The sequence below is a fragment of the Gigantopelta aegis genome, chromosome 1 (assembly GCF_016097555.1).
Source record: "Gigantopelta aegis isolate Gae_Host chromosome 1, Gae_host_genome, whole genome shotgun sequence".
Lineage (NCBI taxonomy): Eukaryota > Metazoa > Mollusca > Gastropoda > Neomphalida > Peltospiridae > Gigantopelta > Gigantopelta aegis.
Genome location: NC_054699.1, coordinates 25,204,380 through 25,226,599, shown reverse-complemented (window position 1 = coordinate 25,226,599; position 22,220 = coordinate 25,204,380). Strand labels below are relative to the sequence as shown.

The window sequence follows — 22,220 nt, the reverse complement described above, 5'->3', positions numbered from 1 at the left end:
GCACATACCACAGCCTTTGATATACCAGTCGTGGTGCACTAGTTTGAACTAGAAAAAGCCCAATGGGCTCACCGACGGGGATCGATCCCATACCGACTATATGTCAAAATCATCAAATGTTCGACATCCAATAGCCGATTATTAATAAATCAATGTGCTCTAGTGGTGTTGTTAAACAAAACAAACTTTAATTTCGAGTGGCATTTGCTGCCTGCCTTCTGTGGTCTTAGAATGTGGTGTTAGCTCTCTCTCTCTCTAAAACAATTGTCTGAATATTACCTCTTTAGTTCTCGTCTTCGACTCCGCTGATAAGTTGTTCTGCGTGTAATGAGCTTGCGTAATTCCACAGAACAGTACCGCCACAATACCTGCAAAACAGAACAGTGACAAATAAACACACAACCATGATGTGTAATTCCACAGAATAGTACCGCCACAATACCTGCAAAACAGAACAATGACAAATACACACAAAACCCTGATGTGTAATTCCACAGAACAGTACCACTACAATACCTGTAAACACAACAGTGACAAATAAACACACAACCATGATGTGTAATTCCACAGAACAGTACCACTACAATACCTGTAAACACAACACTGACAAATACACACAAAACCCTGATGTGTAATTCCACAGAACAGTACCACTACAATACCTGTAAACACAACAGTGACAAATAAACACACAACCATGATGTGTAATTCCACAGAACAGTACCACTACAATACCTGTAAACACAACACTGACAAATAAACACACAACCGTGATGTGTAATTCCACAGAACAGTACCACTACAATACCTGTAAACACAACAGTGACAAATAAACACACAACCATGATGTGTAATTCCACAGAACAGTACCACTACAATACCTGTAAACACAACACTGACAAATAAACACACAACCGTGATGTGTAATTCCACAGAACAGTACCACTACAATACCTGTAAACACAACAATGACAAATAAACACACAACCATGATGTGTAATTCCACAGAACAGTACCACTACAATACCTGTAAACACAACAGTGACAAATAAACACACAACCATGATGTGTAATTCCACAGAACAGTACCACTACAATACCTGTAAACACAACAGTGACAAATAAACACACAACCGTGATACTCCAACACAATGATGGTAAACAAACCTAACTTTGATAATTACAAGTGATAAATAAAGTAAAAGTTGTCGATAATTGTGGCTCCAGGGCACCATTTTATGAACAAAAACAATCTTAGCGCTAAGATCACCATAAGTGTATAAGAAAGATATGTACTTAAGGTTATTTTAATGCTAAGATCGCTTCGTAAAACGGGGCCCAGATGTCATAGCTTGTGTTTTAACATACCTAAACTTAAAATTTTCTTTTAATACATTCCCTCTATATGTACAACACCTACCCACTCTCCAAAGAAAAACAACTACAGCCCCAGGAATAAAACAGTGAACAGATGGCTGCACAAAGAAAGGAAGGAAGGAAATGTTTATTTAACAATGCACTCAATACATTTTATGTTCAGTTATATTACATCAGACATATGGTTCAGGACCATACAGATACAGTGAGGAAACCTGCTGTTGCCACTTCATGGGCTACTCTTTTTTATTAGCAGCAAGGATTCTTTTATATGCACCATCTCACAGACAGGACAGTACATACCATGGCCTTTGGTACACCAGTTGTGGAGCACTGCCTGGAATGAGAAATAGCCCAATGGGTCCACCAACAGGAATTGATCCTAGAACGACCGTGCATCAGGCGAGCGCTTTACCACTGAGCTACGTCCCGACTTTTTATTAGAATATAATTATGAGAACACAGTTCACAACCTTCAGTGGTCATTAGTATGGTTTTCAGCAGCATCTGCCACCAACACTGCCTACTGTCATACATACTGTACTCATTAGATAGATATAAATTATATATATACTTTATTATCATTATATAGAATACTATACAAGTTTTCGACAGATATTTTTTTACGAAATAAATTAGGGAACTTCCTGAAAGTGAGGTCAGATACCATGGGAAGTTCATTAGTTTCCTATAAATGTAATCTAGTAACAACAAGGATGGCATTTTATTTATTACCCACCTTCAAATAATGTAAAATCTGACAATTACTTCCAAATATTACCAAACGAGACATGTGAATACACAGAGCCAAGACCAGGGAAGATGACGTCACTTACTGAAGTCACGTCACTTACTGAAATCACGTCATTTACAAATTAATACACACCTAGTGGTGCATACAAAATCAGTATATCACACCCAGATGTTCATCTGGTAGATAATAAAACCGCCTTATTATCAGGTTTACAATTAGATCATGTCAGGTCATAGGGCTTGACGTGCACATTCAGAGAAAGCTGTTGTAGCACATGCCTGTCATGGGCGCAGGGGTTGGTGGGAGGAGGGACCGTCCGCACTGGCTGATGCAACAGAGCACCAGCAGCCCGACCAGGGTCGGTAGCGAGCAGGGATTTACAATTATACACCGCACTCAGTAAATATAGCCACCAACTTTTCTAAAAACTGTTTCCCACTTTCTAAGACAATGATCACCTAGAAACTCTAGGCAGACGCAGGGTTCAAAATTAATGACAACAATAATGGCAATTGCCATCATTGAGATATAAATTGCCGCAGGTAAAGAGCATAACTGATGGCATTTTTGTGCTGTCGGTAAATCTTCTCAACAATGGAAAAACGTATACACCTGGTGTATATTACCTAATAATATTTATTAACATTTGCACATTTGAAATAGGTCTACATACAGCAAAATGACCTTTTAGTCATCTTTATTTGCTGCAAATGTCACTTTAAAAAAAGTTGCCATGGGCAAGCTCAAAATTATTGTTGGTGGTCAGTTTCACCCATGACAATTTGTTTTTTTTAAATTGCTGTGGGAGACCAATTCTTAAGTTTGAGCCCTGCAGAAGAAACAATGTCTTTGACTTACCTGTAAATCCAGCACTTTCTGCTGCCTGGAATGAGCTGTAGGACATGAGGAAAAACAGTGCCGTCTCCAGCAAGGGGAAATCTCGTATTTTGGTAAACTTTGTCAACTACGACCAGTTAAGGAAAGTAGACATTTCTAATAAACGTTTCTACATTTCAATTCTATATTTCAACATTGTATGGTGATGATTTATGATAGTGAGCCCTAGCAATATGAATTTATGAACATCTCAGGGCTAGTTCTGGCACTGCATGGTGATGATTTATAATAGTGAGCCCTAGCAATATGAATTTATGAACATCTCAGGGCTAGTTCTGGCACTGCATGGTGATGATTTATGATAGTGAGCCCTAGCAATATGAATTTATGAACATCTCAGGGCTAGTTCTGGCACTGTATGGTGATGATTTATGATAGCACGCCCTAGCAATATGAATTTATGAACATCTCAGGGCTAGTTCTGGCACTGTATGGTGATGATTTATGATAGTGAGCCCTAGCAATATGAATTTATGAACATCTCAGGGCTAGTTCTGGCACTGTATGGTGATGATTTATGATAGTGAGCCCTAGCAATATGAATTTATGAACATCTCAGGGCTAGTTCTGGCACTGTATGGTGATGATTTATGATAGCACGCCCTAGCAATATGAATTTATGAACATCTCAGGGCTAGTTCTGGCACTGCTTGGTGATGATTTATGATAGTGAGCCCTAGCAATATGAATTTATGAACATCTCAGGGCTAGTTCTGGCACTGTATGGTGATGATTTATGATAGTGAGCCCTAGCAATATGAATTTATGAACATCTCAGGGCTAGTTCTGGCACTGTATGGTGATGATTTATGATAGTGAGCCCTAGCAATATGAATTTATGAACATCTCAGGGCTAGTTCTGGCACTGCATGGTGATGATTTATGATAGTGAGCCCTAGCAATATGAATTTATGAACATCTCAGGGCTAGTTCTGGCACTGTATGGTGATGATTTATGATAGCACGCCCTAGCAATATGAATTTATGAACATCTCAGGGCTAGTTCTGGCACTGCTTGGTGATGATTTATGATAGTGAGCCCTAGCAATATGAATTTATGAACATCTCAGGGCTAGTTCTGGCACTGTATGGTGATGATTTATGATAGTGAGCCCTAGCAATATGAATTTATGAACATCTCAGGGCTAGTTCTGGCACTTACCAAATTTGCCAATTGTGAATTTTGAAAGCAAGTTGGCGAATTTGGTTTTAATTTGTTGAACTAATTTCACGCAATAATTTTTAAAGAACTGTTGATTTCTACAAGTTTAATAGACAATTTGGTGAATTGTTTTGCTCATCCAGAGATAGCCCTAATGTCATCCAATGTCATCCAAATTGCTAAAATGGGAAGTCCTATTTTAATTATTGATACCCGGTAATATATATATATATATATATATATATATATATATATATATATATATATATATATATATATAGAGAGAGAGGATTCGTCACAAGTATTTTTTACTATGGAAAATATCAACCGAGTCTATGTTAATCGGTATTTGTCAAGGCTCTGCCATGACAAATACCAATTAACTAGAAGAGGTTGATATTTTACATATTAAAAAACACGAGTAGCGAATTCTATTTATCCTATAACACTTCTAAAATAACATTTTAATTCAATTTTTAGTAAATCACAGTACAAAAATCACTGCCATGGGTAATATGATGTCATCACGATTAGCACAAATTAGTTTAACGTCACACATTTTAACGTTACGCTCAGGTATACAGATCTTGTTGGCTTGTAAACAAATAACCCATTCACAGCAACACATTACCCAGAGACCTTGCAAAGTTGCATACCATTATTAACCGGGTTAATACACTAAATTATCACATTGGTTTATGACATGAATATCATGGGTAAGTTATAGGATAAATGTAAATACACAGACACAAAATTATTTTTCAGATAATATATTATCTATTTTATATTTGTAATGTTTGAATGAAAAATAGACTAGACTTATGCAAGCAATGGGCGAACTAAATCATCTTTTTCAGTTATCAAACTGAGGCTTATGAATATAATATTACGGTAAACCCAAACAAGATATATAATGTCAAGGATACCAAAGCTGTAAAACAGCCAATCGCAGATCCAATAGCAAAGGCTCCAGCAAATATCCCCAGAAAATTGCCGAGAGATTTGAAAAATGCTTCTGCACTGAAACCAGTCGTGGCCTGCAGTGAGCCATATTTTTCCACAGATCTACAAAACCAAAAACAAGATATAACATTAAGTTCATCAAAAGAGTAGAGCAAGGTGGTATGCCGCATATACCATTCGGAATCGGTATTGTGTCAAATCTGAACATACCGAAATTTTGGTATTGAAAAATGTTTTACGCCATTTAGTAAAGCACTAATAATATATCTGACAAACACAAAATAGCTGTAAAGAAGAGAGAAATGAGGGCCTTGTGTATGGAAGTTAATTTTATTTATATGATTGTGTATCGAAGTTAATTTTATTTAGATGAAATTACTGGGTGAGACTTAACTCAGGCATGCACTTAAAGCCGAGTATACCGAAAATACCGCTTGATATTGGTATCAGTATGGAAGTTAATTTTATTCACATGATTGTGTATCAAAGTTAATTTTATTTAGATGATTGTGTATCGAAGTTAATTTTATTTAGATGAAATTACTGGGTGAGACTTAATTCAGGCATGCATTTAAAGCTGAGTATACCAAAAATACCACTTGATATCGGTATCAGTATTGCATCAATACCGAATACCGTACTGATACCGAGGTAAATCACCCCAAAATACTGATACCGAACCTGAAATATCCATACCGCCCAGCTCTACAAAACAGCTGGTAGCCGGTGGCTTCTACTATCTATAATACACAAGGACTTTTTTAACAGTTTCTGATCTTTCTGATCCATTCACCTTCTTCGATCTGCACTGCCTACCATCTTTGTACTTGCCCAATGCTGAATAATGCAAGGATCTGCCATCCATATACCACATGCACTGCATTAACTATTTCATAATTCCTATTATTTTATGCACCCCAATGGTTAAAAACACTAACACAACAAAAGGAAGAGCCTTTTGTTTATTTTACAAAAACAATAACTTTTGGGGGGGACATTTCAAAATCTTAAGTAACCTAAGTCAGTTCATGTGAGTTTTATCTAGTTGGAAGGAAGGAAATGTTTTATATAATGATGCACTCAACACATTATATTGACAGTTATAAGGGACCACACAGATATTGAGAGAGGAAACCCGCTGTCGCCACTTCATGGGCTACTCTTTTCGATTAGCAACAAGGGATCTTTTATATGCACAATCCCACAGACAGGATAACACATACCACGGCCTTTGATATACCAGTCGTGGTGCACTGGCTGGAGCAAGAATACCTAGTGGGTAACTGATTAGGAAGATGCTGTCACATGACTGGAATGGGTAAACAGGTCTTATTGGAAGATTTAAGCCATTTCATTGGTTGTTGGGATGCTCGGACAAGTCTTTAACTTAATGGGGGAAATGTCAAAGGTCAGAGGTCAGGCTATGTTGACAAGAAAAATAATTTCAGTGCCTTCATGTGATCAATTTTAGAACAGCCCTAACATTAAAAAAACCATGGGTGCATTAGTCTTACCCTGAAAGAACGATGGCGACAGCATCATTGAGGACACTTTCTCCGAATATAATGGCATAGAGGTCAACATCCACATGCAGATCATGAAATATTGCAAGGACCGTCACTGAAATATTAATACAATGCCACACATAAGAATCCATTGAAAAATTAAAATCAATATATTCTACATAATATATTGTACTACATGCAATACTGGACAGAAACGGCATTCAAAGCAAATCATCAAATAAGAAGGGGAAAATTAAGTCTAATGACACCCCAGCACATTATTCAATCAGCACAAATCAAGTATCAGGTTATAGTTTAAATTGCATTATTGTATGAAACACAAGCAACATACATTGTACCTCTCAACTATGACTTCAACTGGATAACTAATACATTTAACCTGTTCACTGTGTTAAGGATTATGTTGTACGTCCTCTGTCTATAGCTGGCAATACTGCGTGGATATGCATTGTACCTACTTTCATAATTTACTTTCTCCTCCACTACCCCCCCCCCCCCCCCCCCCCCCCCCAGCAGAATAACTAATTAGTCTGGCGAATTACTTCCCTTTAGACTCTTTTTTTCGTGAAACCAGTTCAAGCCCTGTAGGTAGCACTATACCAATTAATTTCCGGCTGGGTCGAAGTTCGAGGTGCACCGAACTTTTGATAGAGAAGTTAACATCACAAGTCCTGTGATTGGTTATAAATGTGAGTGTGTTGGTTGTAAAAAAAATTAGTTTCATCTGGGCTAAAAATGTATACAATTTTAATTCATCTAGTACCACTGTGTCAAGTAGCCTTGTGCTTGGAACATGTATGGGGTACATATAAAAAAAAAGTACTAAAATTTTGTGCGAAACTAGGGGTGTTGTAAAAACATCTGGTTATACCGAAAATGAGCCATGAAAGGTACCATTTTCTGCAGTTAATACTTTGAGGTAGGGGTTGTAGTACTGATATTTATGGGTCATAGTTTGGTTGATATATTGCATATAGTGTTTTTAAACACAAATGTTAACATGGTCGCCTATGGGATTTGAATTGGTATAGTCCAACCTATAGCACATATTCAGTGCATAATAAAAAAGATTATGATTTGTGTCATTTAATTAAATTAAACTATACTGTTTGATTAAATAGCGGTCACTCGGCCATGTAAGTTCACAATGACCTTGACCTTGACAATAGTTACTGTACATGGCTCTGAATGGAGTTTGAATAAAAATTAGCACTGAGGAAAAGTTGGTTTTGGCCTATAATTCATACTATAAAGATTTGAATATTTTTATTTACATGGTGTTTGACTTGCCATATACAACTACTCTTAAATATGGTAATATATCTAGGCAATCTGAACTTAGATTTAAATAGCAATTTATTTTTATATTAAAAATAACATGTGCCAATATTGGGTTAATGTCTTTAATTTCCATAAACATAGTTAATGTTTCATGTATGTACTTCTGAAAGCTTAACTTTTTAAAGACCTTGATTTTTATTGTCCTTTTGACATAGGTATAGGGTGCTAAGTCATATTTTAGATAAATTTGTAGTTTTATGCACACACAAAAAAATTAATTTGAAGAAAAACTTTACCAAAGCCATAATTAAACTTTTTGTCACTATTGTGCCTTCTGTTCTCATTTATACATAACAATAAGCTTGTTAAACTTATCTTTAGGTCTCCAGATCAAATCTTTTTTTAAAATAATCACTTAGTTTGCTCACATGAAGTGCATTTTAAGTGTATACTAGATTTAGAACCAATTTTTTCAGATGTGATTATCTACCTTGGTGTAAGTTGATAATTTATTTTATTGTTAAAGCTGTATTATCCAATGTTAATAGCTAAATAATATGCTGGATTACAGATTGTAGGAATACATCCAATATACATATTGTATTGATCTGGATTAGAAAAAAATGCAATAAAATAGATGTTCGGGTAATCATGTCATTTAAAAACATGTTTTTTTAGTAATGAATCCAAAATAAATATGTGAAAGCTGCATGATAATTCCAAATATTACAAATATTTAAAACCTCCAACTACAGTAGGGTATACATAAAATATAGTCAGGAATATTGGTGGCTGCCAATGGTTTTGATGGTCCATTTTCAAAATCTGCATAGCTGATGGATTTGAAATTCCCGCACATGGTAACTTGAAGACAGCCACACTCAGCATACAGGATTTTCCCTCAAACAGTGATGTGCAGGACATGAAGTCATTACTTCATACAGGTGCAGTCATGTTGATCTTTCCTTCCTCAGACATTGCATTTTTTTAATACTGTTATTTCTTTGATGTGCCTATTAAGGTCTTCATAATCTAGGGGTCAGTCAAGTACATGTGTTTCAATGGAATAGTTTTAAGGAGTTGAGGTACTCCGAATATCCATGTTGTCTCTACACATATAACTGAGCACACACACACATCTGACAGTAAATATCTTCAGGAGTATTTTTTTTTTTTTTTTTTCAAATATGACATATTGCATTTGTACAAAACTGTCCAAAATACATGTGCCTTGTGAGGTGTACATTATATTAGGTTGCACTGTAGAAACAACAGTTTCAGTGAAGTTGTCAGTTTATGTTAGAAGACACCATATCCTGGTTGTTATAAAAACACATGATTCGCCACCTTTTGAAACATGTATGTTATCAGTATAGGTAGCACTATACCAATTAATTTCCGGCTGGGTCGAAGTTCGAGGTGCAACGAACTTTTAATAGAGAAGTTAACACCAGAAGTCCTGTGATTGGTTATAAATGTGAGTGTGTTGGTTGTAAAAAAAATTAGTTTCATCTGGGCTAAAAATGTATACAATTTTAATTCATCTAGTACCACTGTGTCAAGTAGCCTTGTGCTTGGAACATGTATGGGGTACATGTAAAAAAAAGTACTAAAATTTTGTGCGAAACTAGGGGTGTTGTAAAAACATCTGGTTATACCGAAAATGAGCCATAAAAGGTATCATTTTCTGCAGTTAATACTTTGAGGTAGGGGTTGTAGTACTGATATTTATGGGTCATAGTTTGGTTAATATATTGCATATAGTGTTTTTAAACACAAACGTTAACATGGTCGGCTATGGGATTTGAATTGGTATAGTCCAACCTGTACCTGCTAACTGGTAAATGGAAGAAATGTTTTCGAAATTCAAGTAATATAGCATAGCAAACTCATTAGCAGTAAAGATATTAAAGGTAAACAATCAATTGCTCAGACTGTAAAATCATGTTTACGAATAACATGGCATCAAGCAAACATAAACATGAACGGTACTTTACCTGGGTCGGTGGCAGAAATAACGGCCCCGAAAAAGAAACAGTCATTGAGACTGAATGTAATGCTAGACATGAAGCTGGTTAGGCCATACAGGATACCCCTGAAAACAGCAAGAAAAATGTTAGTTTGTTTTGTTTTTAAAAATCACTAGAGCACACTGATTAATTAATCATCGGCTATTGGATATCAAACATTTGATAATTTTTATATACAGTGAAACCCCTCTAAACCGGACACTCTTGGGACCAAAGACAATTGTCCAGTATTAAAGAGGGATTTGGTTTAGGGAGGTTACGTTCTGTACTGTTTTTTAAAAAGGGACTTTTTATACAGTCTGGTTTTGAGGGAATTCCGGTTTACAGAGGGTCCGGTCTTGAGAGGTTTCACTGTATAGTCTTAGCAAGGAAACCTGCTACATTTATCCATTGGTAGCAAGGAAGCTTTTATATGCACAATCCCAGACATATCACTGCCTTTGATATACCAGTCATGGTGCACTGGCTAGAACGAGAAATAGCCCAATGGGCCCACCAATGGGGATTCTTAGATGATGTTTCAAAGGACATCTCAGCTATTTGTAGACCTGGGCCCCGTTCCATGAAGCGATTGTAGCACTAAGATCACCTTAGTGCATAAAGTAGCTATGCACTAAAGGTGATCTTAGGGCTAAGATCGCTTTGTGGAACGGGGCCCTGAACGTGAATAACATTGAAGGGTAGTAATTAATTTCTCTTCTAATTTATCTTATGAGGAGCCATTTAACATACATGTATTAATTACCATACTGATACATTCAAAGTCCACATGCTAAAGGAAGATAAAAATTAGTATCCTTAAACTAGACTCAGAGAAGTGATGGGGAACGAGAGTGGTAGCTCCTCTTAAAGGCATACGGTCACAGATTTAAGGACCTTATTTCTCTAAAAATGGATAATAAATAAAAATTACATTAATTGTTGGAAACAAAATCTAGCTATTGCATCACCTTAACTGAACCATGATGGAGTGAAATCCATGTGAATGCTCTCGGCAATTTTAGTTTTTTAATTATGGACCACTGCCATAATTCAATTATTTTTTACAAAATATCATTCATAAATGGAGTATGGTGGTTATGAAGATGGTTGAAGAAAGTACATTTAGTGACAAATCAAATTATTTTGGTTCAGGTAATACTTTGTTTGTCCATTAAATAGGTCAGTTGTCTGTGACAATATGCCTTTAAATGGTAACGTGGTTATTTCTACATTTGAAAACCTGCTGATATCACATTTATCTATTCTTATTAATACGGTCATGTCAGGTCATAGGACTTAATGTGCACATTCAGAGCAAGCTGTTGTAGCACACGCCTGTCATGGGTGCTGGTGTCAATCCATACCGGCTCTTATTAATAAAACGGAAAGGGATCTTTTTTATATGTGCTTTCCCATAAGCAGGACAGTAAATACCACAGCCTTTGATTCATATCATCATTCCTGAAAATAGGGAATTCTGAATATATCTGGAACACTGTCAAGAGTAAACTCAAAAGCAAAATCTTCTTGTGAAACTTCTTATCAGAAAGTAAATTGAGCATCTTGAGCTGCATTTGCTGCCAGCTCCGTCAAATGTGAGCTTTGGTGGTGATGAAAAGTTTGTTTTGTTTAACGACACCACTAGAGCACAATGATTTATTAATCATCAGCTATTGGATGTTAAACATTTGGTAATTCTGACAGTCTTAGAGAGGAAACCCGCTACATTTTTCCAATAGTAGCATGGGATCTTTTATATGCAGCATCCCATAGACAGGATACCACATACCATGACCTTTGAGATACCAGTCTTGGTGATGATGATGAAGACAATAATTTATTTCCATGCTATTAAACAACATAAATTCAATTTCATGGATGTCATCCTATGGTAATAAAAATTAATGTGTTAAAAAATGGAGGAAACAAAAAAAATATATATATATACCATGTTTAATACTCACCCTACAACTAGACATGAAACAGTTGTTCCTATAAAAGCATACATTATTATGGCACCAAGATTCTTGAAGAAATGTCGCTGAAAATATAAAATACATTTCATAGAGAAAACAACATACAAAATATCCCACTTTTACGTATGACTTTCTTTAAAGAATGGGTTTTTTTGTTTAATATGGTCATTTCACTTATTGACACTAACATTTGGTAACAGATTTTCTGACCCAATTCGCCAAATTGCTATTAAGATGTCCAGCTTAAACTATATGTGTGTGCTTTTAATTAAAGGAAACTGTTATAGTTCTGTTGAAAAACATTTACAGGGTTAGGGTTAACAATCTTAATTAAATTTTCAACAGAAACTGAGTATAATACTCGCATAATCTATAAATTCCTAAGAAATCTCACCCTTTTCATGCTATATCAATAGAAAGTGAATGCAATCCTTACATAATCTATAAATTCCTAAGAAATCTCACCCTTTTCACGCTGTAACAGAAAACGAATGTGATCCTTATGTAATCTATAAATTCCTAAGAAATCTTACCCTTTTCATGCTATATCCAGCTTCAAATATAATCAGTGGCAGTAGAACATTAAAAAACAACTCGGGGTCAAAGGTTACCTGGAAAAAATAATATTAAGAATTAAGTTTAAACATGTTTGCAGATTCATAAGTCACAGTGCCAGTGCATAAATAATATATGTACATGTTTCTAGTAACCATATATTTCAGCTCATAGACCCTGCATGTAAAAGTGGGTTAATTGAAAGTCAAATAAAATATGAGACAAAGTGCTTTAGTTCAAACAGTGCATATTGTTTATTTATCATATATCTTACATTTTCAGTGCAATCAAAGTATGTGATATTTTTCAGATCACATACTTTAAGAATTTGATAACTTTGTAAATTAGATGTAAATTAGTCGAAGTCTCGGCACTAGGTCTATTGACATTTAAGCAAACGTACTTGGGTGACACTCCATGATTGTTAGCCTCGTGTATTTCAGTATCGTCAATATCATATATTAGGAATAAAAATAATGTATTATGCTCGCCGGAGACTCGCATAATACAATTTTTATTCCTAATACATGATATTGACGATAACGAAAAACACTCTGGTAATAACCTCTATGTCTCAAGTATACATACATGGTGTGTGTATATTCCAGGGCCCATATTTTTTTTTAGCAATTTTAGTGCTATGAAATTATAAAACCATTGTAGGCTATGACGTCGCTATAGAACATGCCATAGTGAAGTCATAACATATGATTGTTTTACGATATCATAGCGCTAACATTACTTGGTTTACATGGGCCCTGGGCTTTAGATCAAACCAATTTGGGCACAACAAGGCATTTATTTGTTTTGAGCACACCAAGGTCTTTTTAGTGCAGTAATATTAAAAACAGCTGGCAATAGAGTTGCACATATTCAAAATGCATTTCAAGTAATATTAATCTAATCACAGCTTAAAGGCATATTGCCACAGACCATTGATCTATTTAATGGTTTAACAAAGTATTATCTGAACAACAATAATTTGATTTGTCCCTAAATGTACTTTATTCAACCATCTTCATAACTACTATACTCCATTTATTAACGACATTTTGTAAAAATAATTGAATTATGGCAATGGTCCATAATTCAAAAACTAAAATTGCCGAGAGGGATGACATGGATTTCACTCCATCATGTTTCAGTTAAGGTGATGCGATAGCTACATTGTAGATTTGGTTTCCAACAATTAATGTAATTTTTATTTGTTATCCATTTTTAGCGAAATAAGGTCCTTAAATCCATGAAAGTATGCCTTTAACCTTACATTGATTATGAGGTGAAGTTTTCATGTTAGAATGTTTACAAACTTGTACTTAATTGGAGCTTGCTTATTTTGGGCAAACTTACATGTATTTAGGCCACACTCTTTATTGCCTCAGCTTTGGTGCAGTCAAAAGCCCTGTCTTTTCAGACTTATTTTCAATTCCTGTGTACATATGCATATACATAGTGTTTTCCCTAGCTTGTTTTAGCATGGTGCAGCACCATGCCTCAACAGTCTAGCACCATCTTGCCTCAATCAGCGCCATGCTGCCCTGAGATTAAACAAGCCTTTTTCAGTAATTAATTCTAAAATTGCCTTTATAAAACACCCAAAAAGGTATTATTAATGAATAAAATATGCCTTTTATATCTTTTGACATTCATTTATTAAAACAAGTACATAAATTACATTAATGTTTACTAGTATTTTAATTTTTTTTAAACTGTATTTTTAATGAAAAACAAGTGCCCAGAAAATAGTGAAAATGGCTCAAAAGTGTTTATCTACCATGCCTTGCCTAATTTCTAGGGAAATCACTATATACATATACATATATGCATACACATATACATATACATGTATGTATATGTAGCAGGATGGATCATTGAGGACAAGATGTGAACAAATACATGAATAGGTAAAGATCCATGGAAAGGTGCAGTGGGTGCACATGTCTAAACTTCAAAGTGTTTCCCAAAAATCCAATGCTACTTGATATATACACCTGGAAATTAATTACGCACCACATAATTTTGACCATGTTGCTTGTACTTTGCAAGTAATTGTGAACATTTCGTGGATACAAATAAAACAACTGAAATTAATGTTCTGTGTACACAGAGGATATTAAAAAAAGACTGACATTAAATGACGCTGTTGTTTCATCAATATTTATAATTTAATGTACGGTACTCTAGAGAAAAAAAGACAGAAACCATAAATATACATGAAAATGTATGGAAATTAACTAAGTAATTTATTCACCCAGCAGATACACATATGTAAAACTCTCAATATCAGGTTTAAACTCTGCCAGTATGGACAACTACTTCTATACACCTTTTTGACTGCAATACAATTCAGGTGGTGTTGAATAAGTTTTAGGTGTATATAATGCAATTATTTCTTTTGGGGAGATATATCTGGGTCAGCTAGGTGTTCTGTGGAAGACAGGCTGTATATACATACAATGCAGCAACATTTGAAAATTTATTAGCAGCTATAGTATTTAGTTAATGTTACAAAATGTCGTAGCATACTAGCAATCTCTGAATCTTTTCCTGCAATGCATGCTAAACTATGCAATGCGAGTGTGCGAATAATTTTTACATGCTCATATACCACTAGAGTTTCGAGCATGTCCGTCCCGGGGCCTGTCTCTGGATAGCCAGGGGCTTGTCCCGGGACAGATTATGCAATGCACGTTAAACAATGCAATGCATGTTAAGGTATGCAATCTTCATCCTCTGCCACAGATAAACCTGGTCTGACCCACAGTACTCACAAAACATTTGGGGGGGGGGGGGGGGGGGGGGGTTAACACCACCACTAGAACACATTTTTTAATTAATCATCGGCTATTGGATGTCAAAGATTGGTAATTCTGACACAGCACTAACAAATGATTTCCAGTAATAGAAGACAACAGGTAGTTCCAGAGCCCTCTTAACATTAATTAATAACCAAAAAGAAAAAGAAAGAAATGTTTTATCTAACGATGCACTCAACACATTTTATTTATGGTTACATGGCATCAGACATATGGTTAAGGACCACACAGATATTGAGAGAAAAAAAGAAAGAAATGTTTTATTTAATGATGCACTCAACACATTTTATTTACTGTTATATAGTGTCAGACATATGGTTATGGACCACACAGATATTGAGAAAGGAAACCCGCTGTCGCCACTTCATGGGCTACTCTTTTCAATTAGCAGCAAAGGATCTTTCATATACATCATCCCACAGACAGGGTAGTACATACCATGGGCCTTTGATATACTAGTTGAGGTGCACTAGCTGGAGTGAGAAGTAGCCCAATGGGTCCACCGACAGGGAACAATCCCACACCGACCGAGCATCGAGCGAGTGCTGTACCACTGGGCTATGTCCCGCCCCTAATTAATAACAATGCCAGAAGTAGAGAGAGGTATATTTAGCATTATAAACCTGGTGGGACGGTAACAAACATGGCCAGATTTAGAACTGTGTAATTATCGTACGGCCCCTAAGCTATGCTTACAGTTTCCTCCAGGGCACCATCTTCCTGTGGCTTGGACACTGTTCCCATGACATCATACTTGATAGTCACATTCTCGGTGGAATTCACATGCTTTGCTAAAGACACATATAGATGTTCAGGAGGATTCACTGCATAAAATGTTTCATTCACAATCATTGCATGTGCAACTTCCTTCGTCGATACATTAGTGTACCTGATTATGGCTCCAATAATAAGACCTGTACAAAAAACAAATAAAAATCAAGCACAGCCTCTGAATTACTTATGTGCATAATTATATAAATCTATATTTAAGACAAATTAAGGCCTTGACCGTAACTTTTTGTGTACAGTTATAAAACCTGTTAGCTCCCAGTAAAAACTGGTAGCCCAAATTTTACAAATTACAAAAGATAAAAAAGCAAAATCATTTATTTTTATTTAAACATGTTGTTTTAGGTGGAGGGTTTAGGAGTTTAAGCATCTTGTTGATTGCGGAGTAACTGGATGTGAAAAAAAAAATCTAGTTGCTCAGTGGATTACTGGGTTTAGACATCTAGTAGCCAGAGCAATAAAAATCAGTAGTGAAAACACCTTGGGCTACTGCTAAGGTCGAGCTCTGAGACAGTTTTAGCACTTAACAAGGAAATAAAGACAATAAAGAAAACCTTAACTGTATGTACATGTAGTGTACTAGCTATAATACAAATATTACGAATATACTAAGCAAACTTAGTGCTAAAATCACCTTAATGAAAATGTCACTTAATTTGATATTAAATAAGATTAATTCATTAATTAGAATGACCAGCTCCGTGCTTATAAATGTTAAGGTCTAGACTTTAATAAAGTCCAGACTTTAACGTCATGTCATGGCAACGCCTCTAATCTGCACAAGCCATATTTTTATCTTTATTTATGTAAAGGGACTGTTGAATAAAAAAAATCTTAGAAAATGTTAGCTTGTTTTGTTTAACACCACCACTAGAGCACACTCGTTCATTAATAATTGGCTATAGGATGTCAAACATTTGGTAATTTTGTTCTTGTAGTCTTATAGAGATGAAATCTGCTGCATTTTCCATTAGTAGCAAGGGATATTTTATATGCACCATCCCAGACAGGATAGCACATATACCAGTTATGGTGCACTGGCTGGAATGAGAAATAGCCCAATCGGCCCACCGACAGATCAATCCTTACTATTGGGATATATCCCACCCTAGAAATCTTAGAAATCTGGTCAAATACACATAAAACAATTGACCATAAACAAGACATTTTTTTTAATGAGTCTAATAATAGAAAAATATCATTGGCCACTGTGGCACCAGTAATGAATAACCAGCATAATATGCGGTCAATGTCATATAATCATAATGGTCATGTGACCAGTGTCATTTATTATTTATAACATATCAACACTGAATTCTATAAAAGATTTTTTTTACTGAACTCTTCAAATACTATTTTGTGATTTTTCAAAACCGAGAACTCACCATAAACCATAGACAAGCCAGTTTCGTGGACAAATCGGAAACGTTTGTACTTAAAAAGCCAGACTGTCAAGATTGTCAAAAGTAACAAGCCCAATAGCATAAGAATTGTAATACTGTCAGTCTGGTGTTGTTTGTTGACGAATTCTTCCTTGTCTGCTGGAACTAAATCAGGCGGTCGGATTGCCATTGCGAATGACAAACCGCTAGACGGATTGATAACTTATCAGCAGACGAGTAAACAACACATGAAGACGATAGTGAACTCCCACTAATTAACTTCCGCAGTGCGCAGCGCACTCTAAAAATGCAGAGTCTCGATAAACTTGGATGATTTCTTCGACGACAATTTTTTTTTTTTAACCGCAGAAACTCCTCGGCCATTTCCGGAACCTTTTTTTTGCGAAAACATACGAGAATTTCCGAATGCGAGCGATCGCGCTCACTCCATAAGCATGGTGATGATGATAACTAGTTTAACGTGCCCATATACCACTAGGGTTTCGAACACGCCCATCCCGAGTCCGACCTCCGATAAGATCGGTGGCCTGACTCGGGATGAGGGGGGGGGGGGGGGCGGGGGGGGGGAGGGGGGGGGGGGGGGGGGGGGGTGGGGGGGGGGGGGGGGGGGGGGGGGGGGGGGGGGGGGGGGGAGGGGGGGGGAGGGGGAGGGGGGGGGAGGGGGGGGGGGGGGGGGGGGGGGGAGGGGGGGGGGGGGGGGGGGGGGGGGGGGGGCGGGGGGGGGGGGGGGGGGGGGGGGGGGGGGGGGGGGGGGGGGGGGGGGGGGGGGGGGGGGGGGGCGGGGTGGGGGGGGGGGGGGGGGGGGGGGGGGGGGGGGGGGGGGGGGGGGGGGGGGGGGGGGGGGGGGGGGGGGGGGGGGGGGGTAAATGGGCAGAATTTTGAAAATAGCAATTAGTAAAAAAGTTAATAGATTAAAGAAAAAAAATAAAAAGGTTACAAGCCAAAAATAAAAAAGAATTGACTATTCGGCCGAATATTGATCATAAGCATGGGCGTAAAACAGTGGGGAAAATTCGAGCAGTTTTTATCTGGGTAAAATTTCGGGCAAATCGACCCCTCCAGCTCCCCTAAATCAAAGAGTCCCCATACGCCCATGTCTATAAGACTGTTTTTTGCGCATAACGTGAAAATGATATAAGACGATTGTACCAATCAAATTGTACGCGAACGCCCGGTTTCCTAAACACGCTACCTGTATTTTGCCTGAGGTTTTTTGTAGTGACACCGGAGGGACTGGGGAACGGGGTTGAGGTGGGGTGCTGCGCTGGGCGTTATATGTTGTTGTTTTCTTTTTTTTGTTTTATCAATCCCCGTCGGTGGGCCCATTGGGCTATTTCTCGCTCCAGTCAGTGCACCACGACTGGTACATCAAAGACCGTGGTATGTGCTATCCTGTCTATGGGATGGTGCATATAAAAGATCCCTTGCTGCTAATCGAAAAGAGTAGCTCATGAAGTGGCGACAGCGGGTTTCCTCCCTCAATATCTGTGTGGTCCTTAACCATATTTCCGACGCTATATAAATAATATAAAGTAAATAAAATGTGTTGAGTGCGTCGTTAAATAAAACATTTCCTTCTCTCATCTTAGTTCATCATGATGCATTCGAGGTTAATTTTGATGAACTATCTCGATCTTATCTTATACCTATCAGTGGGCAGAATGAGCGGTTACTGTACCATTTTATAAATGGTATTCCAAAGTATACATGAAATAGACGTTGATTTAAAAGCATAAATAAATCAATAAATAATAATAATAATAATAATAATAATAATAATAAAATTTAAAAAGAGGAAGGTGCTAAAAAAGGAAAAGAAAAAAGAGAAAGAAAGAAATGTTTTATTTAACGACGGACTCAACACATTTTATTTACGGTTATATGGCGTCAGACATATGGTTAAGGACCACACAGATATTGAGAGAGGAAACCCGCTGTCGCCAATTCATATCATGGGCTATTCTTTTCGATTAGCAGCAAGGGATCTTTTATATGCACCATCCCACAAACAGGGTAGTACATACCACGGCCTTTGATATACCAGTAGTGGTGCACTGGCTGAAACGAGAAATAGCCCAATGGGCCCACCGACGGGGATCGATCCCAGACCGCCCGCGCATCGAGCGAGCACTTTACCACTGGGCTACGTCCCGCCCCTAAGAAAAAAGAGTACGATTAATAAAATACCGTAGTGGTGTTTCATCTTCACCCCACCTCATACTGCATGCTGTCACCACCCCAGCCTCCCCTCCCTCTTCCCCAAAAAGGAAAGAAGCTGAAGAATGGTCCTGGACAGAAAAGCCGGCCGAGGCCGGCTCTTGTGCCCAGGACAGGCGTGCGCTACAACAGCTTGCTCTGAATGTGCACGTAAAGCCCTATGACCTGACCTGACCAACTGAAGAAAAAAAATGGAGTGATGTTTTTATACAAATGGTCTACGAGCCTAATCTGGTATATAATTCGACATTACATTTTAGCTAAAAGTTTAACTAAACATTTGGTTTATGGAATTCGTTTGCAAGAATAATTAGGCTATCTGTAAGGGACTTCCTTATATGTAAACCGGAAATGACCTGTGGGGTTGGTTTTCCACCATGTTGATGGTTGGAATTTCGCGTTGATTTGTTATAGGCTTGGCGGAAAAACTTAGCTTTCCAAAAGCATATATGACTGGCAGGTAAGTGTTAATTTTACTACTTTGCGTAATTTCATGTAGAAAAATGTTAACTGTTTCTGTAAACAGTTTAAACATATGATCGTCTGTAAATCATAACTTTGAGCTGGCCCTTAAACCCGCACCGCACCGACTTGTAACTGGGCTGCGCCTGCGTACGGCGAAACTTAGCACTTGCAGACGATAAAAATTACTTCGGCTTAGGTTTACAGAATGAAGATTAAAACGTTAGATTACTAAATTATTACATTTAATACTAATTTTGTTGGATGAACGAGTTCTGTAATAATAAACCTGTTACTGTGGTTGTGGTGTTTGTGTGTTGGTTTTTTAATAGTGAGTGACTGAGTCATCAAGTCCACATAGTGTTACCTCCCTTATAACTAGTGTAAGGTGTTTGACATATTTTTGGGGAACTACTGATTTCTTGGTGTAGTAGTTAATTAAGGCATCAGCCTTGAGTCTGGCGAGTAAAGTGTTCTGTTCTGTTTATATCCCGTACCAGCCTCAATCACTTGTGCATGCATATAGCAAGGGTGTGGGGGTCAAACCACCTGTATGCCCACCCCCTTGCTAAGAAAATGTTAATTTTTAAAAATATTTTCCTGGAGAGCATGATCCGACAACACAGTCTACACCCCCCTCCCCCGCATACCATTTCCTGCACATGGGCCTGTCGACTGAAAAGTTACATGTTTGTAGTATAGAATTGGTCATAATAGTTTTCTATAAAATACTAGTGAAGTGTGGATTGCAAGAGATGTCTGACAATTATTTTTGTGCTTCCATCCATTTGTGGTTTAAGCATGCTTTCCTGGGCACACATCTCAGTTATCTGGGCTGTCTATCCAGGACAGTGTGTTAATTTGGTTAGTCGACTTAGTTGTTAGTGCTTAGCGAGATCATAAGTTAGTGTAGTGGTTATAAAACTTGCTCTGGGTGAGATCTGTAGTGTTGGCTAGCTTACTAGAGACATTACGGTAGTTACTATCACAGGTTCCTGTGACATAGCTTCTGCCCAGCACTCACATCATGGTCGCTTAAGTTTATAAGTTTACATAATAAATTGAACCACTTGAAATAACAATCTTTGTCAGTTTATTCTACAATAATAGCATATCAAACAAGATCCAGTACCATGAATTGAACTCATTACCCTACCAGCCTCAAGCTTGATAGCTTCAGCACTACACCACTGAAGCTGGTCATGGTGATGAAATATTTATATGTACATGTAGTTTTATAGCCTGTTGCTTCAGTGCCAAAGAGCTTCAGCCAGTAGTTGAAATAGATAACAGTACATTTGAAGATATTTATATGCAGAGCTGGAACTAGTTATCAGACCTGATCTCATCCTGTCCTGCATGATAACAGCTGTTGGGTTTCCTGACACATTTCCATCATACTTGGTGAATACATGCCATTACAGGGTTTCTGCCAGAGGGTAAAATGGGTATGGTGCCATACCCAAATGTTTGGCAGATTTTTTATTATTTTAAGTTAAACTTCTGACAAAATTAATTATTCTTATCATTACTGTTCTCAACTCTCTAGACCCTAACTCTTCTTACTCTCTTTTCTTTCTCTCTCTCATCGCCTCTCATCTCTCCCTCTCTCTGAATGTCCTTCTCCTCCTCTCTCCATAGCGCCATACCCAAAAAAACTCTCTCCTCTCTCCTCTCTGCTCTCTTGTCTGTTGTGTGTGGTATATATGTATGTGTATATGAAATATACAGTATATATATAACCTGTTTTCTTTTTATATATATATATATATATATAATATTTCTTTAAAAAAAAAAATGAAAACTGGCCAAACAAAATTTGGTTCCAACCATTGAGTTCTGTATCTGGCAGCAACAGAAGATTTTCTTTCATTCTCAGTTGACCCATCTGGTGGTATAATAATATCCATATGTTAGACATCAAATAGTCATATAGTTTTCGCCTTCTCCCCTCCCTCTGTCTGCATGTGTCTTATTTTTTTTCTTTATGTTTTTTTATATATATATTTTTAAATCCCAGGGCTTTAGAT

The 22,220-nt window shown here is 37.2% G+C and overlaps 2 protein-coding genes across 10 annotated transcripts in view; one reads left to right on the top strand and one right to left on the bottom strand.

The window, feature by feature from the left end:
* Nucleotides 1-17,764, bottom strand: part of LOC121372822 (sodium/hydrogen exchanger 9-like) — a 62,204-nt gene extending 44,440 nt beyond the window's left edge. For all 8 annotated transcript variants that reach the window (XM_041499289.1, XM_041499287.1, XM_041499302.1 and 5 more), the window contains exons 1-9: nucleotides 17,494-17,764; nucleotides 16,016-16,233; nucleotides 12,482-12,559; nucleotides 11,937-12,013; nucleotides 9,958-10,055; nucleotides 6,668-6,773; nucleotides 5,117-5,255; nucleotides 2,990-3,095; nucleotides 280-368 (exon numbers count right to left, since the gene is read on the bottom strand). In XM_041499289.1, coding sequence (XP_041355223.1) covers nucleotides 280-368; nucleotides 2,990-3,095; nucleotides 5,117-5,255; nucleotides 6,668-6,773; nucleotides 9,958-10,055; nucleotides 11,937-12,013; nucleotides 12,482-12,559; nucleotides 16,016-16,233; nucleotides 17,494-17,680 — 1,098 coding nt within the window. In that variant the 5' untranslated portion in view covers nucleotides 17,681-17,764. The remainder of the gene's footprint in view (nucleotides 1-279; nucleotides 369-2,989; nucleotides 3,096-5,116; nucleotides 5,256-6,667; nucleotides 6,774-9,957; nucleotides 10,056-11,936; nucleotides 12,014-12,481; nucleotides 12,560-16,015; nucleotides 16,234-17,493) is intronic.
* Nucleotides 17,765-20,088: 2,324 nt separating this feature from the next.
* Nucleotides 20,089-22,220, top strand: part of LOC121372738 (LIM and senescent cell antigen-like-containing domain protein 1) — a 66,482-nt gene continuing 64,350 nt past the window's right edge. For both annotated transcript variants that reach the window (XM_041499286.1, XM_041499284.1), the window contains exon 1: nucleotides 20,089-20,188. In XM_041499286.1, coding sequence (XP_041355220.1) covers nucleotides 20,178-20,188 — 11 coding nt within the window. In that variant the 5' untranslated portion in view covers nucleotides 20,089-20,177. The remainder of the gene's footprint in view (nucleotides 20,189-22,220) is intronic.